Source organism: Heterocephalus glaber, unplaced genomic scaffold (assembly GCF_053883595.1).
Source record: "Heterocephalus glaber isolate CG9 unplaced genomic scaffold, H.glaber_assembly_v1.0 deba00001442, whole genome shotgun sequence".
NCBI classification, from domain to species: Eukaryota; Metazoa; Chordata; class Mammalia; order Rodentia; family Bathyergidae; genus Heterocephalus; species Heterocephalus glaber.
The window spans coordinates 24,719,797-24,743,855 of record NW_028258296.1 but is presented as its reverse complement, the minus strand read 5'-3'; the positions used below and the strand labels follow the sequence as shown (position 1 = coordinate 24,743,855).

The window sequence follows — 24,059 nt, the reverse complement described above, 5'->3', positions numbered from 1 at the left end:
TATATATAGGGGACACATGGGGCCTCTTTGTCCACCTGCACCCTTTCACTGCCTCACCCCTCCGCCTGGCCAGTCAGTTTCTAGAAAATATCTCAACAAAAGGAAACACAAAAACTAATCTGGCATTTTCAGAAAGGTCTTGACTTTTTAAAAGTTTGGGTTTGTAACAGAACCAAAACTTTCTTTTCTAAAACTTCCACCACTGGTTCTGTTGGTCTTCTAAGACAAGAGAAGTAAGTTTAAGCCATTTATATTTTTCTCTTGGCAGTCCTTCAAGTATCTGCTGTCTGTCCTTCCATTCCTTCAGTCTTCTCAAGTTGAGAGTAAATACCTTCAGCCAGGCCTTGTACAGGGTTTTTGGGTCCCTCTTTCTTACCTGTCACCGCCTTTCAAATTATGGTGTAAACAGCCCAGAAATGACTGTAGCTCTCTGTACTTTAACAACCCCTTTCCAAGGACACCAGATGCTCTCTGTATGTTAGTACATGGCTGAAGCATGCTCTTCACTACCTCTTCATTCACTCAACCCTTCATTCCACAAAATCAATTCTTTTGAGCAGTTATGTGTGTCTGCTACTGATTTCCATCCTGCAAGTATAGGAATGAACCCAAGAGATGAAGCCTCTGGCATTATGGAGTTTATATTCCTGTAACTTAGAGGTAGATATTCTAACTAGAGTTTTGTTTCTTAAACAAAGAGATGATAAATCTCGGAGCTAATGATTTTTCTATGTATGAAATACAGTAAAAATATTTGCAAAGCGATTTATATGTTTACAATAGAAAAAAGGACACAATTTGGAGAGACCATCTGACTTATATTCTATAAAGGAAAGCAGAAGTAGTTCATATAGTGTGTATGATTGTGTGCACATGTGTGGATGTGTGGGGTCACGGCAGGGGAGCTAGGGGAGAGGGCTGACCTACCTGTGCTCTTCGAGGCATGTATATTGTAAATCATCATCATTTTGTGTAAATCTTGTCCCTTTCCGTCCTTCCCCCTGCTTCTCTTCCCCTTGTAATTTTTATCTCTTAAGCCATTCTATTCTCCTCTAACACTGTAAGTGAGCATACTTTAAAAAAATTTGGGATAAATTTATAAAGTTTCTCAAAACTTGAATTGGAATTTTATTGATTTGGACTTATAAAATAATTGTGGAGACTTGGCATCTCTACAACACCAACTATCTTTTCTGTTTATTCAAATTGTCTTATATGTCATTTATTAGAAAAGTTTACTAAAAGTTTTCTAAGGTCTTGGTTAACTTAATTCTTAGATACTTAGTTGTTCTCGCTATAGTCAATGTAACTTATTTTTTTTCTGTTAAATCTGTTGGTATGAATATCTCCAATCAAGAGCATTTTATTTCATATTTTTAGAACTTTTTTACTATACAAAGGCCAGATATTTCAAAATAATAGGAATTGTAAAATAAACAACAAAAAACCCCACATGATTTTACAAAGGAAAACAATAGTGCTGGGGAAGCAGCAACATTATTTATATTGAACAAAAGGCTCCATGGTTGACCTATACACTTCCTAATCTACAATTAAAATGTGGTTCCAATGTTTGCAGAATCCTCACCATGGGTCCCTCACTGGAGGGAGGACAGGAGGGTTCCCAGTGTTCTGGGTGGAAGGGGAAGAGATGCACTGGAGAGGAACACAGTGAGGCTCAAGCGGGGGTGTGAGTCCTTTGTCTGACCACAATTATAAGACTGAGGGATCTCTAAATCACAGGTCCTGAAGAGAAACACAAGGCCACCCTTATCACACCAAATGTATTTAATCTAGATTTTAAACAGAGATATTGAATGATTCACACACAAGGACAACAGAGACTCAATGTACAATAAATTTCACTTGCTTTGCATAGAAAAAGCCAGAAACTCTGTCAGGGCTTTGTAATTTTGGGGGAAAGACATATTATTAAATGATCAATAGGTAACAAGATAATATCAACCCATAATGGTGAGATAAAAGGCAAGGTTCCCCATTCACTGACTCTCATTGGACAGCATCAAATGATCTGAAAACAGTATTTAGACTCCTACTCTTTGTTAAGCCAAAGAGAGTGAGGTGAAAGGCACTCATACATTATTCCTGGGGACAGGAATTCACAGCACATTAAACTGTCAAGGTGATAGATGACAAGAAGTAAAGTTAAAATTAGAAGAATTAAAGAATTAAAATTAAATTAAATTAAAGAATTAAAGTTAAAATTAGAAGAAGTAAAGATCAAAATTATCACTTTGAATAACCATAACAATAGTGGTCCTAAGGCATATTTTTGTTCCTAGATGTAACACGGGTCTGAAATAGTGTCTCTTTGACTGCATTTTCCACTGTCTCTCCAGACATGAGGAAGGCTGCTGTTTAAAATTATTTTCATGGTGGGCCAGGGATTTAGCTCAGTGGCACAGCACCTGCTTCGCAAGCACAAGGTCCTGAGCTTGATCCCTGGTACAAAAAAAAAAAAAAAAAAATATATATATATATATATATATATAAAATAAGCCAAGGATTTAGCTCAGTGGCACTGTGCCTGCCTTTTTGGTCCCTGGTACCAAAAAAACAAAACAAAGAAAATAAAAAATAAATAAAGTGAAACTATTTTCACGGGGGTGGGAGGAGAGAAGGGGATGAAAAAAGAATTGAGATGTGTTACGTACATGTACCAACTCCCCACAAGGAATGTAATCATTATGTACTGCAAACATGTTCTAACAATCATTTTTACAATTCAAATGATTTTTGTTTCATATCCTCAAAGACCCAAATAGAATGGTGATGTGTACTGGGTGTGTAGAAACTTTATACAACATATCAGATGAGGCTGCGGGCTTCATTTTATACTTAACTCATCTGTGCTGCTATTTCATCAGTAATGTGAATTTCACCTTAAATTAAATAAGAATCTAAGAAAGAATTTCTGGGCCTTCACTTATAAATTCAAGTTTTGGGAAAAAATCTACTGAAAATCCTGTAGACACTATTAAAATGACATCCTCTGAGATCGTTCAGAAATCTGTAACTTTCTACACCTGTAGTTTTCAGCCTACGGCCTGAGAGCATTTTCACCTGAAGGCCTACTGCTGAGCGGCTGACACTGATATCTCTAAATCAGGGACACTGATGTCTCTAAATCAGGAAAGAGGAAGAGTGGGCTCAGACGTTCCAAACTTGGGACCAGTGGCCTTGCTGTCCAGGGCAGCTCCTAGGGAAGACACTTCCGGCCTCCCTAGATCCTTTGTACTGTAAATGGTCTTAACTCATTGAAACCATTCTCTTATCACTCCCTCCCCAAGCCCCCATTCAGAAAACAGGAAATGTGTTTCCCGTGTTACAATCGAAAAGCAGGGCCCCTAGGGCTTCCAGGAGGCTTGAGTCTTTCAATTCCTGTTTCTGGTTTCTAGCTGCTACCTCTGTATTTGGTAACTGCCTGTCTGTGGGCTGCTATGGATTTGGTCATAGGAAGATAACCTAGAGTCAATGAGCAGTTATCTAAAGCAATCTTATTTTTCCAGGAAGAAACATGTTGACCTTTTAGGATTTGGCTGATTTTATTGAAATTGTTGAGCCTTTGAATAGTGTTGTTTATAGAACAAAGTGGGATGTTTACACTATGGGTCCTTGAGCATAAATGACTGTGCAGGAATAGGAGATGTACACTATACTCCTACACTTTCTTGGTTAAGAGCGAATTTATATTTCTTATGTGGACTGATGTAATCTAAAGGATGTTTTTTATGCACGATCTTATTCCATAGCAGCCTTGAAAATAGTGACTTGCTTAGAAATGAACAAATATTTGTCAGATGAGTAAGACAAGAGCATGGATTCTAATCCTTTTACATCAGAACAAGAAAGAAACCGCATCCTTTTAATAGATATTAATCTCTTCCTCCTTCCAGTATTCTTGAAGCTGCATTGTCTTAAAGCTATATGAATATTACCTTTTAGGAGTAAAGAGATAAGCAACTTTACATACCATGGAAGAAGTTATTTTCAAAATACTCAAAAAGCTGTTGTTGGCTTACCATTTTATCATCAATGAGTGACTTTCTAACTCTACCGAAGATTTTGTTTTCTCATGTTTTCAAACCTAGGAATTAACTTGCTATTAAATATAATAAAAAAGAATGACTGTGCTCTCTTCTTTTTTTTTGGTACCGAGGATTGAACTCGGGTCCTTGCACTTGCACAGCAGGTGTCCAAACCACTGAGCTAAATCCCCGGCTGTGCTCTCTTCTTACAAACAGAAAATCAAGGCATAAAGACATATTTTAGATGCTTTAGTATTACTGGAAATGAAAAAGGAATTTGAGCTTCACAGAGAACCCTTTCTTTTTAAAGTTGTCAGTCATTAAGCCAATTTCAGAGGATTATCCCGGCAGGGATGAAATAAAAGCTTAACTTCCTCCTGTAAGGAATAGTATTTTCATTTGCAATATGGATCCCTGGTGGTTTTACTTTCTTTAATGATTATATCGTGTTATTTCTTATTTCTTTTATGCTTACTACAGAAGTTACTGTTTTTTATACTAGGTATATAACATAACTTCTTAAAATCTAATCTGTATTTTAGCAAATTGATACTTTTATAACTTTTCATTTTTTCTTTTCATCATTTTGCACTTCTTTTTACAAACCAAACTTTGACCATACAATCTGAAATGGTTCCACAACATCACAGTAGTGTGGACAGGAGTAGAAGGCCAGGTTAGAGAATCAGCCTGACAACCCTCTTGGCTTTGGGGCAAGTTACCCAAACTCCCAGATGGTCAAATCCTTCTCTGAAAAGTGTCTACTTCCACAGGTTTGTTCTGGAAACTAAAGATACATACAGATTCTGGCACAGGTTCTCTTATGCATTACTCAGTGGATGTGCTAATGGTATTCTCAATAGGACAGTTCCACAGTTCCACAGTGGGAACATTTCACTCATGGCAGGAGCTTAACAGTCCTGACTCCGTCCCCTAAAATGTCACTTGGACCCTCTGCCACTATGGTGATCAATGAGAGATTTGTGAAATGATTATACTAAATCTTCCATTTGTGCTGATTTTTTCCTTTCTCCTCTTTTAAAAATACGGATATTTTGGTTTTGTATACTCATTCTCTGAGACTTTGCTCAATTATCTCCTCTTGAAGTCCCAGCAGTGGCTGAGATGACAATATAGTATATCTCAAGAAACCACTTTGGAAACCACTTTCACATTGGAAGGCATCACCTCAGGCTGTGCTGTTTCCTGTTCAGTACCTAGCACCCCACACAGTGACTGATGCCTGATAGATTGTTGGCGCTTGGGGGTTTTGGAGGGTTGGCGCTGGGATTGAACCTAGGGCCTTTGTACTGAGATACATCTTCAGCCCTTTTAAATTTTTTTTATTTTGAGACAAAGTCTTGCTAAGTTGCTAAATTGCCCAGGCTGGGCGCGAACACTTAATCCTCCTGCCTCAAGTGTTCTACAGTGCTGGGATTACAGATATATGCCACCATGTCCAGCTAAATTAACCACCAGATTTTAATGGCTTTCTATGTCTTTCTTTTTTCTGTGCTTCATCCTGCCCTGCAACATGTAAACAATAAAAACCATCTCTTTCTTGGGTTTGTTAGGCAACTCTGAAGCAGTACTGGGAGCCTTGGCAAAGTCATAACGTCAGATTTACAGCTCTCCTTCTAATCTATGTCACCTCCTTCTATTTCCCAAACTGGCCACTCCAAATCTTTGCCTTTACCTTGAGGCCTCTAGTACAATACCTTCCTTGCTGCCATTTCCTGCTACTTCCTACCCTCCCAATCTCTCAGCAGATGTGTTACTTTCTACATAATAGAGAAACTGGAAACAATAAGGCACAAACTCCCATCTTTCTGTCCACTTCCAAATAAAATGCATTTGCACTCATAATTCCCATTCTCATGGAAGATGTCCTCTCCACCTCAGTCCCGGGTGATGCTTTTCTGCCTGGGTCCTGGTCCCAACCCCTCCTTCCTCCAGAAGATAAGCATTCATTACTAAGTCTGAACCCCTGGTATTATACTCAACTGCTTGCTTAGTATCTCAACTTCGATGGTTAACACCTATCTCAAAAACAACAGGCTCAGAAACAAACTTTTTCCAGGACAGGGATGTAGCTCAATAGTGCCACATCTGCCTGGCAAGCACAAGGGCCTGAGTTCAATTCCTGGTACCAAAACCCCCCCCCAAAAACAAAAAAACAACTTTTTCCAGTTGCTTAGGCCTAAAAACCAGCCCTAAGATCATCTTTGATATCTCTTTTTCTCTCATATTTCACAGCACATCTTAGTGGTTTTTCTTTCAACATATGTCTAGAACTACTGTTTTTGACCTGATCCATGCTGTCTGTTTCATCTTCTGCCTGGTTTACAGCAATAGTCTTCCAAATAATCACCTGCTTCCTTCCTTACCCTCTATGCTGTATTCTCAACAGTTGGAGAGGTCTTGTTAAAACTTCAGATCATGACAACTTTCGGCTCAAAATCATCCAAATGTGTCCTGTCTCACTGAGCATAAAGCCACCTTTTTAGTGGGTGACAAGGTCCTGTGTGAACTGGTACCCACTGTCTTGTGGGCTGCATCTTTATTCTTTTCCTCATTCACACTGCTCTAGCTCACCGACCCCTGGCTTCTAATTCTGTAAGTCAGGGAGACCCCTTCTTCAGGCCTACAACAGCATCAGGGAGCGTTCCAGGATCGCCTCAACATTCAGATTAAGAGTATCATAAATCCCACATGGCACCAGAATCACTTAGAGATTGGACTGGAGTTATACTTTGTCAGCAAGGCAGCATCAGGTTTTCCCCTTTGTGAAAGTCTTCACAAATGTCTGTGTTGTGGTCTACACTGCTGCCCACAGTTAGTCTCTTCCTGAACATATCCTCCCCTTAGCATCTCAAGTACAAGAAAAGATGCAGACTCAGGACCTGCTATGACTTAGGCCTCATGTCCTAAAGGAGCCAATATATTTGCTAATACAATAGATATACCTTTTATGCATCAAAGCTGCATGCCTAGTTACAAGTGTCACCACAAAGAGAAATCCAATGATTTGGTTTCCTGCCAGGCATTTAATTCCCTCCCAGCCCAGCTACAGCTGACCAATGAGCGGTCATTGATACCTTGATCAATGTTGCCTAGTAACACAATTAACATTCTACCTTTTTCAGATCTCCAGGGAAACAGATCTAGACAGCTGAAATTCTGTAGAGAAAGTAAAATGCTGCAGAAGTTGAAGGGTCCCATTATCTCTGTCTCTGTGCCCCTTGCTCTTGCTGATCTTGCTGCCTTGAAGGCTCCTTCCAGGATGCATGGTCTACTCCTGTGTCTCCTTCAATTCCTTGGACACAAGTTACAACGCTTAATGCTCCCACTGAGACCTCCTACCATCCTTGCATGCTTTTTCTTTTTTTTTCCAGTGCTATCACATTCTAACATATTACAGTAGTTCCCTTTTATTCATGATTTCTCTTTCTCTGGTTTCAGTTACCCATGGTCAACTGTGGCCTAAAAATATTAAATGGAAAAACTACAGAAAGAAACACTTTATAAATATATAACAAAATATAAATTGCATGGCATTCCGAGTACTGTGATGTTAGTCACTTGGTACCCATCTTGGTTATCAGATTGACTGTTGCTGTGTCTCAGTGCTTATGTTCTAATAATCTTTATTTTGACAATAGCACAAGGGTCATGATATTGGCCATTCAGTTAGTGTTTTCCTTTAGTGAAAAAGTGGAAGCTCTTGACTTAACAAGAAAAGGGAAAAGTTATATGCTGAGGTTGGTAAGAGTTATGGTAAGAACAAATAAAGAAAAATATACTCTTCCCAGTTTCAGGAATCCACGGAGCATCTTAGAACATATTCCTGGGGGATTGTTGTATGGAATTTACTCAGATGGTTCTAATTTAATGACCAAATTCTGTTCCTGTGAACAAGTCATTATGTATATGGTACGTACACTATAGTACAGAAGTACAAAAAACCACCTGTCAGGTTCCTAGGTCTTAAATCTGAATGCAGGGGTCTTTTTTTTTGGTACCGGGGATAGAACTCTGGTCCTTGCACTTTTGAGACAGGTGGCATAACCACTGAGCTAAATCCCCGGGCCCGTGAATGCAGGGGTCTTAAGTCTGAACAGCACACCTCCATCGTAAGTCTGAACAGTTATTAGGCAGGTAGGTTGTTGAACAAGGAATATCTGTAATTGATTTTGCTTAATTTATTCACTCCTTTCTCATGGAATTAAAATTCTATAAGGCTGAAGGCCGGGGATTTAGCTCAGTGGTGCTGCTGCCTGCCTCACAAGCATAAGGTCCCGAGTTCGAGTTCAATCCCTGACACACACACACACACACACACACAAAATCTATAAGGCTGAGATTTTATTTTATTTATTTTTTCCTTCATTCTTGGTAGACTAGTGCCTGGCACACAGTAAGTTCTTCAGCAAGTTCTTGTTTTACTAATGAATGAACATTGGCTCTTTCTGTCTTTTAGACTCTAGCTTCTCACTGGCATTGTTTTTTGGGTCACAGAAAGGGGATAAAATCTCTAGTTAAATAAAAGGCAATACTGTATAGTGTTAGGGATTAAGAAGGACTTTGGATCCAAATTGCTGGGTGCGAATAAAGGCTTGCTACTGCCTTGGGAGGTTTTCTTAACCTCTTTGTGCTTGTGCAGTCTCATTTGTAAATGGGGGTAACCTATATCCTACAGTTGCCATGAGGGAAAAATGAGTTAAATGTGTGTAAGATGTCCAGAGTACTGTCTGATACAAGGAAGCACTATGTGTTAACTATGATTAATATCAGCTTTAAAAGACCTTTATTTCCATGCCGAACCACTGCTAGCTACTTTTCTCTCTTCCAACTTCCTCTTCCAGCTGATCTTTTATGAAAGTTGAATCTACCCAACAGCCTCTGCCTCAACTCTTACCCATTTGTCCAATCACTGAAACTAGTATTTCAGAGGGCCTACAAGCCAATTTTTTCTGTGATTCACTGAGAACTGTCTGTGGTCATGGACTACCTTTCCTTTGGCTGCTGTCACAGTCTTCCCTCCTGGTTTCCATGTGTTTTTATGGCTGCTCCTTCCCAGTCTGCCTCAGAAGCTCCCCTTCCTCCTCCATGTACTCTTCAATGTTGTTCCTGCCATCATTTCCCTCATCACCTTCTCCTTTTGTGGTTTCGCTCACATGGACAGTGCTGAGACTCTTACAAAATAACCCCAAACTGACCTACTGAGAGTTCCCAAAAATGCTGTATTCCTTCTCGCATCTGTAACTTGAAGTTTTCTCTTTCTCCTCTTCTGGCACCTTTTCCCACCCCCAGTTCCTATTCCTTGACTGGCTTCAGCTGGTGCTCCTCCAAGTTTTTAATGTGAAACTTGATCCCAAGTCCAGCCAAGTATCCTTCCTCTGTGCTTCCTTCCTGCTGTGTGGCAGCCTGTATCACGGTGCAACCTAACTTCTGATTGGTAGTGCATTTAGTTCTCCCCTAGACACAAACTACTTACTGGTGCCTCTGTTCTCAAAGGATGGTGTCTGACACATAGCAGTGTGAAACATACACTATTTAGATTCATATACAAACACATAGAATCTCTATGGGACTCAGTATGTGAATACACAGCATATATAGAGCCCGCCAAAAAAAAGTGTACAGTTTGCCATAATAAATGTCTGGAAGCTGATGGCCACCACTTCGAGCACCTCTTGTAATTGTAGAGGCCAAAGGTAACGTTATTAATATCATGATGTCTCAATAAATTTAGTATTAAAATATTTATACAAGTTTTTCTTTTCCTGATGTATATTTTCTTGTGTGTGGACTTCATAGGTTTCAACATGTGACTATATAGCATCTATACAGAATACATTTTGATTGGGTTACATTTTAATTCAGAATTAAACATTGAGCAAAATAATGATATATGTTACCAAGTATTGATTCTTCCAGAAAACCTCCCAGGCTTAAGTGCAAGAGGTGAAGAAAAGTGAGGGTTCCATTTTGGCATTAAAAAAGGCATTTTAGATATACATCTGTATTTCACTGTAAAGCCAACTTTGAAAGTTGATGGAAGTTATCATTTGAGATTAGTCAACTGCAGTAGGGCTCATTGAAACCTTATAAGTACTATATTTACCTTATTAGGAGACTTTAGCAAATGTTTCAGGCTCCCTGCCATGATTACAAATGACATATACAAAAAGAGGAGAGCAACTAATATTTACACTGTTGAAAATCACTCAGTGGGCTCTGAAAGAAGTTTCACTGGTGTGGCGTCTTGCTCTGTCCCTATTTTACTGTGGTTCTAGGCACCAACCTGTAAAGTGCATCCGAACACACCGATCATCAGCATGGCCACAGAGAGGTAATCCGTAAACACATCCCACCATGGTTTCAGCACCCGGAAGGCAGGCTGCTGCTCAGAGAACTGCCGGAATTCTGTCACCGGAATCATGTTTCTGAGAAAAGAGAGATTACTGGTGAATTAATCTGTCTGTAAGTACACTTCTACCAGCACCTGAAAGGCTGCTTCAACCTTTCAAAAGCACAGATCTGCAGTCCAGAAGCTGCCAAGGTGCACTAGTGTTGCAGTGAGACACTGAACAAAGCCACTGGCGGAGGAAATGAGGAGACCCACATGAAAAAGGCAGGAACTTTTACTGAATTATTGTCCAGCAACCAGGCTCCTGTTGTACTCCTGGGGGCCACAGGACTGTGGTCAAGTCCTTGTTATTTCTTGTGCTCTTGTTCATTCAAATAGAACGCAAAGATGTCAGCAAAAAGCGAGCTCATCCTTTGAAACGTTTTTGCTGTTTCTCTTACCCTCTTGGATTAACAGTTTAAACTATGTTTAAATGTCATTCCAGCATTCATTTGTGTTAATGCTTTTTTTTGGTACCGGGGATCGAACTCGGCTCCTTGCACCTGTGCAGCAGGCGGTGAAACCACTGAGCTAAATCCCTGGCCCCCTGTGTTAATTCTTTAGTGAGCCTTATTTGTAAGACATTTTGCTTACTCCATGGGGAAAGAAAGCAATGTTGCCACATTGCCTTTTTCAAATCTTACTAATGGTGGTGGGTTGGGGAGAACCATGTGCTCTCCCCTAATCCCTCCTTTTCTGTCTCTGTGCTTCTGTTTCCTATTTTTTTACTTCCTTTATTTCACTATGAACCTTACACTTAACCTGATTTCTCCTCTGAGAAATTAGTTTGCCCTAGGAACCTGGTATGGTTTGGATTAGTGTCCTGAAAGGCCTATGTATTAAAGGCATGGCCGCCAGCCTATGGCACTCTTGGGCAGTAGTAGAACCTTTAAGAGGTGGAGCCTGGTAGAAGGGAGTTAGGTCACTGGGGTGTGCCACTGAGGGCAACATTGGGACCCTAGCCTCTTCTTGTTTCTTCTTGCAGCTACCATGAGGTAGGTAGGCAGGCCTCCTCTACCACACACTCCCGCCATGACATGCTGCCTCTCCACAGGGCCAAAAGCAATGGGTGAACTGATCAGGGACTTAAATCTCTGAAACTATGAAGCAAAGTAAACCTTTCCTCTTTTAAAGTTGACTTACTTCAGGCACTGTTATAGTAATGCAAAGCTGACTAGTACAAGACACTGAATGAACAATGTGCACCTGAGGCTGTGTAAAAAGGGAAAAAGAGGCACATCTTTTTCTTGGTCTACATTTTCCCTTTTCATGCCTCATCCTCACTGCCTTTACTGTGACCCAGAATTTGGGGTTAACCCTTTCCGTATGTTATGGCAAGGAAGAAAGGTGGCCAGTGAAGGCCAAATGAAAACCATTCTCTTTTCTGCCTCTCCAAATCTGTCTTCTTACTTAATCCTCATTTAAAATGCAGGGGAAAGGCTACACTTCCAGCTCCATCTCCTAAATCTTGTTTGTGTCATGGATTTTCCTTCCTAATACTACACCAGATTAGATCCAACTCTCTCCTTCAAATTTATTGATAGTATAGTTTTGGAAAAAGTTATTAATTCTGTCATGCTGCTTTAAGTCTTTTCTTAAAAAATAATTCATTTTCCTTTTGTTCCTTTGGTTTTTTTTTGGCACAGGGATCAAACTCAGGATCTTGTGCTTGTGAGGCAGGTGCGGTGCCACTGAGCTAAATCCCCAGTCCCTTTTGTTCTTTAAGAATGTTAAAATTTCAGCAGCCAGGAGACCTGCTCACCTATGACCCTAACTACTTCACATCTAGTGTCTGATATTATTTCCTCACTTTGCTAAAATAGAGCTCCATTCTGTTACTAGGCTGCAGATTTCTTTAGAGTAGAGCGTTTATGTCATGCATATGCATATCCTTAAAACATATGTTGCAGGCAAACCACACAAGCTAAATAAATCACATAGTCCTAGTGTCATTAAAATTTCAGACCAGCTCACATTTTAATTTTCCTGACACCTTGTGGCCTCATTTCTCATGAATCATGACAACCTCATTGCCCCAGATGTGTTCCAGTCAGATGTTTCAGTGATAATCACAGACAAGTACTAATTCATCGTAAGTTTCAAGTTCTGCTTCAGAAGCTACTGTCTTATACTATTTTGCATCCCCATCCTTCTCTGCAGTACCCAGAAAATAACAGGACTTGAACAACTGCTTGCTGAATAAATCAACATAGGTCATAGGTGAATGCAGGTGATTATTCATGGTGGAGTGCTTATTCAACTCAGATTTGGAGTGATCCTAATTAGCTGCAGTGACAGTGATAATTAGCAAACTACTTGTGCTATACTCGACTGTTTTTGGTAGATTTGATTACTGTCTCTTTCATATATTTTTTTATTCCCTGGAGGGAACTGGGCTTATCCATTTAAGCAGAGGACAGTTTCAAGAAGAATGTGCACCTGTGTGGAGTAATGGTTCCCAAACTCTTTGATCTCTGGACTCCTTCATACTCTACATACAATGAGGAGAACACTAAAGTGTTGATGCTTTATAACCATGAATAATTTCATGTTAGAACTAAAACCAAGAAATTTAAAAAATACACATTAATTCATTAAAAAATCTCATTTCATGTTAATATATATTATTAGGAAAATACATTTTCCAAACACAAAAATTAGTGAGAATAATGGCATTGTTTTACATTTTTATGAATTTCCTTAATACTGGCTCAATGTAAAGACACCTGGATTCTTGATTTAGTGTCTACATTCAAGATACTGTAATATGTTGTTTGGGAGGAAAAACAAATTAAACAAAGATATATAGTTAGAAATGTATCTTAATAGCTTTTTCAGGTCATTGTGGATATTCATTTTTTAAGACTATATTGAATTTTGATGAAGTTGACTTACAACATAAAACCTGGAAACCATATCAACAAACTTTCAAATTCTACATTAAAACCCTTTAGTCTGTCTTGAATTCTCAACGTGTTTGTTACCCATGCATGATTTTGTAGCACCATGTATTGGTAACCTGGAAAATAATGGGTCACTGAGTTATGGGATGTTTTATGTATTGACACACTTCATTACAAAATAGAAAAAAGCATGTTCATTAATATCACCATGCTATCATCAGAAAAATTTTTAAGTACTAAGAAACTGTCAAGTTTATTGGGAGGTTACAAGTTCTCCAAAATTCTAATTATCACTTGAAAATTAGAACTTTGTCATTGCCTTAGTTATTTCTCTCTCATTGCTGAGACAAAACACTTGACACCCAAAGTTAAAAGAGAAAAGGTTTATTTAGCTCCCAGTTTGTAGAAATCTCAGTCCATAGTTGGCTGGCTCCAAGGCCCAGAGGTTTGGCAGACAGGCATCGCAGAGGAGAAACAGTCCATAGCAGGTGGAAGACAGCAAAAGCAGGGAAGCAAGGGACCTTATCAGCTTCTTTCTGCCCCTTTTATACTTTATCTAGGCTATCAGGATTAGGGTGGTGCCAAACCAATTAGTGGACTGATTTAGTAATCACACACCCTTAATCCCAACATTACACTCTAGCTTCAGCCACCTCTGAAAAAGCCTCAGCTATGACCACATGAGGCTTTGGTGGGTGGGTGGGTGGGGGGCATCTAGACACAAACCATAAGAATTATGAACAAATCTTTGTTATTTTCCTGTAAACTCAGGGTCACTTAATTCATAATAAGTCACAAACACGTCTGAACTTCAATTGTTGTATTCAAGTAAGAGTAGTGTAACATAATAAAGTAGATAATTCAACTTTCAATTCAAACATCACACAAGGCTTTTCCTTGAGACATCATTGTGTTTTTGAATGCTGCAGAACTGCTGTGTATTTTTCCCATTTCATCACAGTGTTTTAAGTTACTAAAATAATTTGTACTGCTTCAACAAGGACATTAAGTGAAACTCACTTTTAAAAAAAAATACTTCATCCCAACTCATTGAAGAGTAAGTGATGGGGGAGGGCTTTTTTTTTTTTTTTGAGATAGGGTCTTGCTATGGAGTTCAGGCTGGCCTTAAATTCACTATGTAGTCAAGGTTGGCCTGGAACTCATGGCAATCCTCCTGCCTCGGCCTTCTGAGTGCTGGGATTACAGGCATGGGCCACCGCACCTAGAGAGACACACTTTTAATAAAATGGAAGCATCTACCCAGCAATATAATCCCTTAAGTATAATCTCCTACTTCTAGCTTGATTCATGCAAAGACATCTTACCCACCACATATTTGCACCATTGGTAAAAAGGTAAAAGAATGCATTAAACTTTTTGACCTTGTAGGGACCTTTAAAGAGTCTGGGTTCCAGGCGTGGTGGTACACACCTATAATTCCAGTGCTTGAGAGGCTAAAGCAAGGAGATTGGGAATTCAAAGTAGCCTGAGCTACATAGCAAGTCCCAGGCCCCAAAATTCCAAAACCAAACAAAAACAAAACAAACAACCTCCCCAGTAAACAAAAAGTGTGGTTCCCATTGTCCACACTTTGAGAACCACCCAGGCAGAGGTTCACTGTATTACTATTATTATGTTTTCCTTTTCTGGTACTGGGGATTGAACTCAAGACCTTGTGCTTGCGAGGCAGGCGCAGCACCACTGAGCTAAATCCCCAGCCCCAGTGTATTATATAGACAGAATTTATGTTTTAATGTATAACAAAGCTCCAAGCTGACATCCAGCACAGCATTAGTCCTTAATATTTTTGATACAAAAAAGGGAATAAGGGGAAGAGTTAAATAAAAATCTCCCAACTAAAAAGACAGTGGATGGACCTTTGCATGCTTAATTAAAACCTTTTTTCTTTTTGGTATTATTCTTTTACACTTTTCAGTGCCTCTGAAGTCATGCATTACAGTGGCAGCTACACCTTATTTCTCTATCATTATCACTGTCATTTCCAAGTTACTTGTGACAATTTCAAGAGTTATCACTGAAAGCTAAGGGAGCTACCTTTGAATAAATGGTCTGGCTTAAATATTAACAAGCTAATAATCAAGCAACATAATTTTATTTCCACTCAAATATTTTTAAACTTTAGAAATGTAAATGATTATCTTTATACCTCCTCCAATTTTCCTCTTATTTGATCTATCAGCAGCATTTTACATAATGTTGCCATGCCTCACTTGGCTGTTAGGACATCACAGACTTCAAGTTTTCTTCCTCCTTCTCTGGCTGTTCCTTCCTGTATGTCATTGTTCTTTCCTCCTCTTCTCCCTGACCTTTTATTTTCAAGTGCCCAAGTACTTAGTTTTTGGTACTTCTCACTTCCTAACTCCTTCACTGTCCTGAATGTAGCTGGTCTCAATGCTTTTAATACCATCCACACTGAACACAAATTCATATTTCTTTCCAGACTGAGATTCAACTTGACCTCTCCACTCAGATCTTCACTACACATGTCAAACTCAGTGCAACCAAAGCCTACTCCCATTACCATAGCAAAGCCCTGCTCCACTTGCAGCTTTCTTGTCTCTATCTTTCCAGTTTCCAAGGCCAAAAACCTGAGAGCCATCCTTAACTCCTCTATTTCTTATTGCCTCTCTCCTTCCACAACAAACATTTCACAAAGACAGGACTTTTCTTTTCAGTTCTATTTTGTTTGTAGATTTATCACAAATACATAGACAATGATGCTCTGCATACAGTAGATAATACTTGAAAAATAAATTTGTGAATATTTGTAATTTTAATGAAGAAAGGGATGTAGCTGCTTGAAGTTTAGAAATAATAACTACACAAAGTGTGCAGCTGAGTACTCTCATCAGAGGAAGGTCCTTCAATACAGGGCCAGGACATTACCACAGTTGAGGCCAGCACAGAGAGGTACAAAATAGAAAGAACACAGAAATACTGGAATTTTACACTATGGGTTTCCCCAGTTGTACCCAAAGGCTCCACAAATCAAAATAAGTCATCAGGATATGCTCCAAACACAAGTTAGAGAATACACTGCTTTTCTCCAGCAGTGTGAAGATGAAAATGGAAATCAGGAGAAAAAGGTCACACATTCCCAATAACATAAAAATTACAAGTTTTTCCCATGAAAGAGCATGACTCTAGATCTTGTTTTATTATATAGTATGGTACACATGTTAAAGCAGTTCTATAACGATCCACTAAGAATGATATTAATTATATGGTTCTTTGGGAATATATTTAATTGAAAGAGAAAATCATAAATAGCTTATAAACCTTTAGAGGCTGAAAGTGACCAGAGATCATTCAGTCCATGTTCCTCATTTTATGGGTGAAAAACTTAAGCCAAGAGTGATTAGGTGATTTGCAGGTGGGATCCAGCCAGGGTTGAGCTAGGATATCTAAACAAACATTCTTCTTCACTGTGGAGCTCCCTTTGCTTTACCACGGGATACTGACTGGGACTTAAGGAACCCAGAATGTACAAAGAAACAAGTAATTTAAGTAGAAGTTCCCCTGAATTTAAATCTCTTTTCATGTCACTTATTTGATAAATAAAGTAATAAGCTACTGTTAATACAGTTAATGCTTCTTCAGCTACACTGCCTTTATGGCATCTAAAACGAGAGCACTTTGACTCCTTAAAGGAGTCTTTATTTTTGGTACCAGGGATCGAACTCAGGTCCTTGCGCTTGTGCAGCAGGCAGCGAAACCACTGAGCTAAACCCCCAGCCCTCCTTAAAGGAGTAAGAGGCAAACTGAACTTGTAATCCAGTGCATGCTTCTGTATTTTCTAATTGGATATTTCTGTGATGTCATATGTTCAGCTGATGGTTTAGCTACATTGTCTGGAGAGTCTTCAAATTGGGGTTATCACTTTTCTAAGGGTGGTTGTGGCAGGAAACAAAATATATTCTAACCTTGCAATTCTAGTTCTCTTTTAACCCATGAAGAGATCACTCCTTTTTGTGATTATTCCCTTCACAGACTTAAAGAACAATATTTTTTATTCACATGTACTTGAGGATACACAAGTCCTTTACATTTCCAGTTATCGTTTGTAGTCATAAAGATATCACTTTGAATCTACTAAAATATGTCACATATTCTGATCAGTAGCTGCTTTTTTTCTCACAGTATTATTCACTTTCCTTCACTAACATGACTAAAGTCATTATGAGAGTGATTATGTTAGGCACTATGATAAAGCAAATAGAAGAGAACAAAACAGAGAAGGTATTTGTACTTGTACATTCATGGAGGAAAGTTCACTGACAAAATTCCTAAGAAAACATGTATTGAAACTGCTCTTCTTTGAAAATGGGGATTTATTATTGTTTCCTGTTCCAGTGGTGGATTTACAGAGGTTATTTTATTTCACCAGGGATAAAATTTATATCTTGTTTATTTCTGAATCTTCTGGAAAACAGCACAATGCCTATGCTTTAGAAGAAGCCCTCAATACATATTTTCTAAATTGAAATAAACTTATGCATACATTCACACACAGATTCATATACCCAATTATGCATTGTGTAATAGAGGCCAAACTAATCTGTATCTTATTATCCTTTTTCATAAGGCTGATGCTGCAAATAATAGAAGAGTATTATCACATAGGTTCATATTACAAACAATGATTATGAAAAAAAATTCCACTACTGAAGAGAATGCTTGAGATGAGAAAATGAGTCAGAAATTATTTATAATTCAATATTAAGGATCACTGCAATTTTAATGCACAATGTTCTGTCACTTTACTTTTTTAGATGTCAGCTTGCACCCAAAGAAATAGCCAAATTTTGTGACTCCCTTGTCTGAACATTAATTTATTAAGAAATAAGTGACAGAAAACAGATCTCAACATATAATTCTTTTAACAATATATGGGTTTGGAATTTTGCATTTCTAAATCTTGCTAAGATTTTAAAAGAAGGCTTTAGCTTCTTTAGGATTTTTGTCAAATAGCTTCAGTTACATTTTATGATACTGATAATAATTTAACCCTTACCTTGTACATTTTGAGTGTATTTAAAGAAATCCTTTCGAAATGATGCTAAGCTGTGCTCTAATAGTCTTTTATAAATAACCATAAAAGATTATCAATTATTCCTTTCCCCTGGCTGTGATATTTTAAACACACCAATGGTCTCTCTGAGAAATGCCTTAGCTCTCTGAACCTCACTGGCATTCTTATTTCATTATTTTTTCTATCTCTCTTAAACAAAGAACAGTCTTCTAAGAAGTAGAATGTATACACACCACTATCCCACAGATATCTATACCCTTGAAAAGGCTGTGCTTTCCCTCAAACTTCTAAGGTCACTGTGGTTTAGACGAAGTTTAGGTGTAGAGCCAGGCTTGGTGGCGCACGGCTGTAATTCCAGCACTCAGAAGGCTGAGATAGGAGGATAACTGGGAGTTCAACGCCAGCCCGGGCTACTTAGTGAGTTCAAGGCAGCCTGAACTACATAGTGAGACCCCGTTTAAAAAAAAAAAAAAATTAGTTTCATTGAATTAGTCTCAATATCCCGAATCTAGGCCTGAGTCACCTCAGAAATCTGTAATAACTGCTTTGAAGATGATTTATCTCTTCCCTGGGTAGACAAAAAGAAACAGAGGTTTCTCTCCAATCTACCTCTGTACCTCGACAGAAAGAAGCACTGTGCTAAGCAGCAGTCAAACTGGCATGGACAGTGTAGGCCAGAAAGCTCAGGCAAATGACCTGGACAAGCCATTTGTGGGGAATGCTACTTCCTTTATAACCAATAAGCAGCAGGGAGGAGAAAACAGGGAGACTTCCACCCTCAAGAACACTAAAACCAAAGTTTCTTGTTTACTTTTTAACTTTTGGAATTTAGAATAATCTGAAAAGACAAAGGTCACCTCTTATTGCAGTCTTAGCTCTGGGGCCTAAAAATGCTCAAGAAATTGTCAAGTTGAATTCTTAAAGTTTCTATATAGGAAAGTTGTCATTTCTGTTCTGAAAGGAAATTTAGCCTGTTTTTCAAACACCTTTTTACAAATATGGTGGTAGGCTGATAAGTACTCATCAATCAAAAATGTGACAGGGGGGCCGGGAATTTAGCTCAGTGGTTCCAGCGCCTGCCTCGCAAGTGCAAGGTCCCAAGTTCGATCCCTGGTACCAAAAAAAAAAAAAAGTGACAGGGAAGCTAAAGCAACTTGTGGTCAAAAAATTGCCACTTGATTCTTTTTAATAGGGGAAAACTTTAAAATTTCCTGTTCTGTTAAATACAAAGTAATATTGCTCAGAATACAAGAGCCTGATTTTTAAAGTGAGAGACGGACAAACTAATGGGTTTGATCCTTTTCAAACAGTGTGATCATTTTTCATTTCCTCCTTTAATAAACTAATCTTTACAGTCATCTAAAATTTAAAATTTCCCTTCTAGGATCAGGGACCATGGAAGGTTTGATGACAGCAGAAAAAGTCTTTCTACTGAGTAACGCTGTGGAGTGCCCAAGAAGGCTGCTTCCCATCTCACATGTTTCGACTCTTGCTCTGTCTTTCCTGGTGGATGTGCTCAGGAAACCCACGATGAAAGGAAGACGTTTCAGGGCCTCCAGCTTCCAGGAGAAAATAGCTCAGTGGGAAGAGATCCACCACTACAAAACTTTTATTGCTAGACTATTAAAACTGATGTGAATGCATCTGAAAATTAGAATATTAGGTTTTGTGTATACAGCTGATAAATATTTAATGCAAAGGTTTATGCATATAGGCAAAAGAATTGTTTTGTTTGGCTCTAAATTTAACATGTTGATTTAATGGTCATCTTTTCAGAATTAGACATTCTGAGTTCCTTCTTCCAAGTTTTGTTTTCTCACAGCGAAACGAAGTAAAATCTAATGTGAAGATATGCAATACTCCTCGAGTCACACCTGAGGGATCAAAGAATTCTTTAAATGAAGGGTCTAGAAGGATGTGGTCCAAGGCTGCTGGCCTCTCAAATACAGATTGTGCCAAAAATCTATATGAAAACATTTCTTAGAAAATACATTGTTTTTGAAAATGAATATATTCTTCAATTAAAAAAGATAAAAATAACAACCTTTCCTCGAAAAATAGTGAAACTATTTTCTTTTTTCTTTTTTTTTGGTACCGGAGATCGAACTCGGGACCTTGCACTTGCCAGGCAGGCACTGGAACCACTGAGCTAAATCCCCGGCCCAGTGAAACTATTTTCAGTGATACTCATGACATGAAAGCAAAGACCAAATGATTCATGTGGATGTTGAAAAGTCACTACAACAAAGGTATAAATAATAGTGGCAGGGCCTTGCGTGTACTAATCCCACAGCTAGAATGTTCTTTTGCTCCTCCCCACTGCTTTGACAACTGCTGAGCTTACTGCAGACCTAGGCACCGTTCTGATCCAGCATCAGACTCTGAGAGTGCTACGGCCATCCCACCATGTCCCCTGACTTAGACACAATTTTCTATTCACTTGTATTCAAGGATTCATGTTGGTCTCCCCCCACAATAAGCTCCGTGAAGGAGGGGATACTTTCTGTTTTTTTCTTTCTGTTTTTTTCACCATTGTTTTCTCAACATCTCAGAATTTGACAATAAGTGCACAATATACATTCATTGAATAAATAAATCAATTATTAATTAAAATTTCAAGTCAATCCAACTGTAAGACCTTGAATTTATTCACCAGAATGTTGTCAGCAAAAAAGAGGAGAGAAAAAATATAAAGCCCATCAGATAAGTTGGATTAAGACTGAAAGCAGTGCCACCTTAACAGACAAACTGTGTAATATTTTGAGATGGCTTACTTGCAGCTGCTATTATTAGTAAGACTGTTTGCTTGGGGTTAGATGAGGTCTCACTGAGAAAAAGCATCTCAAAAATATCTAAAGCCTTGCCAAATGTATTTTTAAAAATGGTTGAAAGACTTAGAAAACAAGATAGAGAAGCCTAGCAATATATCAGCCTGCATGTTGACATGGAGTTGGTTTTAGACCTGGTTTTGTCCAGCAACTGCATCAGTAGGATGAAAAGGTGGGTGAGAGATGCTTGGAAGGAACAAGACTAGCTCAAGATTTGTTAAACTGTGTGGCTTAGAAATATTAATTACAAATACTAAACAAATGAAAAACTGCATAGAAAGGTCACAGGAATTCAATTAAAAGGTTTAGTAGAAAATTATTAAGGTTTAGTAGAAAAAAAGTAAGGCAGAAACAAGAATAAGTTTACTCTTAAAAGTCAAGTACTTTAAAGATGACAGACTTTTGTAAATTCTGAAGAAGAATTTAGGAATGAAGCAGATGATTTTTGGATGGTGGAAAATAGGCTTTGAGCCAAGGGGAAAGACAAGGTTTATGGAAAACTGTGGAGATGTTTGTTTTTATTTGTTCTGTTCTTTTCAGATGACCTATCATCTTAAAAAGTTAACAGAGACCAGTATTTCAGGGACCAAAAAACGGTTACAGTTAGGCATTATGGTGTATTCCTGTAATCCCAGTACTCTGGGAAGCTAAGGCAGGAAAATGGCAAGTTAGAGCCCATCCTAGGGAACTTAGTGACTTAGGAAGACTCTGTCTCAAAAAAACGATGAAGGGGGTACTGGGGATGTAACACAGTATGAAAGCTCTGGCTTCAACCCCCAGTACCAGAAATGAGTGAATTAATAAATCAATGAATAAATAAATAATGGTTACATGGGCATAAAAGAGTTTCTGCAAAATAAATAAATACTGACTCAACAGAAAAATGGAAATTGGTGGAAAAATAGATTGGTGCATTTCAATGTCTTTGGATATGAGCAGGGTCTGCTTTGAGATTCTTGTGGCAAAGAAGTGGGATTTGGAAAAATGGAGGGGAAAAAAACCTAGGATCCAATTCAGCCTGACCCGTCTCCTGCTGCAGGCTAAGGGGTCACATATTGTCAGTGGAGACAGCCACTGAGTACAGAGTTTCTCAAGGACAGATGTAGTGTGTTTGAAAGCTTTATATCTCTAACACCTACCACAGGGCCTGGAAGCTTCACTCATCTTCCTTCAAGTACTACAATAGCTTTTATCTGTAAGGTATGGAGCTCATTAGTGTGAATAAAGGAGTAAGGAGGACATAGTCTGTCTTTATGAAATTTGCACTATGGTGGAAAGACAGTAAATAATCACACACACATTTTTTTTTTTTTTTTTGTACGAGGGATCGAATTCGGGTCCTTGCGCTTGCGCAGCAGGTGGTGAAACCACTGAGCTAAATCCCCAGCCCCATCACATACACATTTAATCACAACTGTGATAAATAAGATGAAGTAGAAGTTTAAGGTGATGTGGTAGTATAAGAAGACAGCTGAGACACTTGGGGTGTAGGAAGTAATGCCTGTACAGGTATAGTAAGTATAAGTTATAAAGGCTACCTAAAGCTGGGCCAGGGATTTAGCTCAGTGGTTCCACTGCTTGCCTTGCAAGCACAAGGACCCGAGTCCAATCCCCGGTACCAAAAAATAAAAAAAGCTACCTAAAGCTGAAGGTCAAGTCCAAACCATTTCAGGCTGGGCAAAGGTCTGCAACATGATGGCTTTTTATGCCTCTTAAGATGTTTCATGTTAAAAAAAAAAAAAGTTTCATGTTGCCCCAGGTAATTATAAATATAGTTTCTATTTGGGAGAAAAATAATTTTAATAATTTTTATCAGCAATATAGGATAGGACTGAGCTGTTCCAGACACCCAGAGAGAAGGAAGCCAACAAATTACATCTTCTTATACTGAACTGGCAAAAAGTCACCAAGACTCATTCACTAAACATCTTTTTCTAAGATGTGTGAAAAATCTATGAAAATGATCTTTCAGAAGAAGCATGTGGAGCTTAGCAGCTTCCTCCTGTACCTGGCTGTTAAATGAGGTAAACTGTCTTTCAGATTACCAAGCCAGACCTACACCACGTCATTCTCCACATGATGTCTCAGCTCTAATTTAGTGTAAAAATTAAAAATGCCCAAACCTCTGTTTCGGGAGCCCAAGTTTGATAGAGTTCACAAAATTCTCATCACAAGCAGCAGCACTGTTTCAGTACCTCAGTGGGTCCATCATCACCAAGGGGATGTTCAGCAGATTCCGAGGCTGAGCACAAGCAGCAATGCTGAGGGCCAAAGACTGCTTTTCTCCTCCACCTTTGTCCCAAAATATGCCAGCCTCCTTAGGAACTGCCTTTCTAAGGCACACACACAAATCTAGGGCCAGGGATTTAGCTCAGTGGTTCTGCTGCCTGCCTCGCATGCACAAGGACCCGAGTTCGATCCCCGGTACCAAAAAAAAAAAAAAGAAAAAAGAAATCTACTCTTTGGTTTGAGAAAGGTCTCCCATGGTCTTTTAAAATTTCTTTAAAGCATTTTTTTTGGGGGGTACCAGGGATCGAACTTGGGTCCTTGAGCTTGCGCAGCAGGCGGTGAAACCACTGAGCTAAATCCCTGGCCCACTTTAAATCATTTTAATTGGCACATAATATTTTCATATGCCACATATTGTATGTATAATGATCAAATCAGATAAGTAGTATTTCCATCTCCTCAAACATATATCATTTCTCGGTATTGAGAACTTCTTAACTTTTCTACTCTAGTTATTTTGAAATACACAGTGAATTGCTATAGACTGTAGTCACCCAACTGTGCCACAGAAGTAAAAAATTAATT

General features: G+C 38.7%; 1 protein-coding gene across 2 annotated transcripts in view; it reads right to left on the bottom strand.

Moving 5' to 3' along the window:
* Lrrc8c (leucine rich repeat containing 8 VRAC subunit C) overlaps positions 1-24,059 on the bottom strand; it is an 86,747-nt gene that overhangs the window by 26,293 nt on the left and 36,395 nt on the right. For both annotated transcript variants that reach the window (XM_004841304.4, XM_004841305.4), the window contains one exon: positions 10,357-10,498. In XM_004841304.4, the coding sequence (XP_004841361.1) occupies positions 10,357-10,494 (138 nt within the window). In that variant the 5' untranslated portion in view covers positions 10,495-10,498. The remainder of the gene's footprint in view (positions 1-10,356; positions 10,499-24,059) is intronic.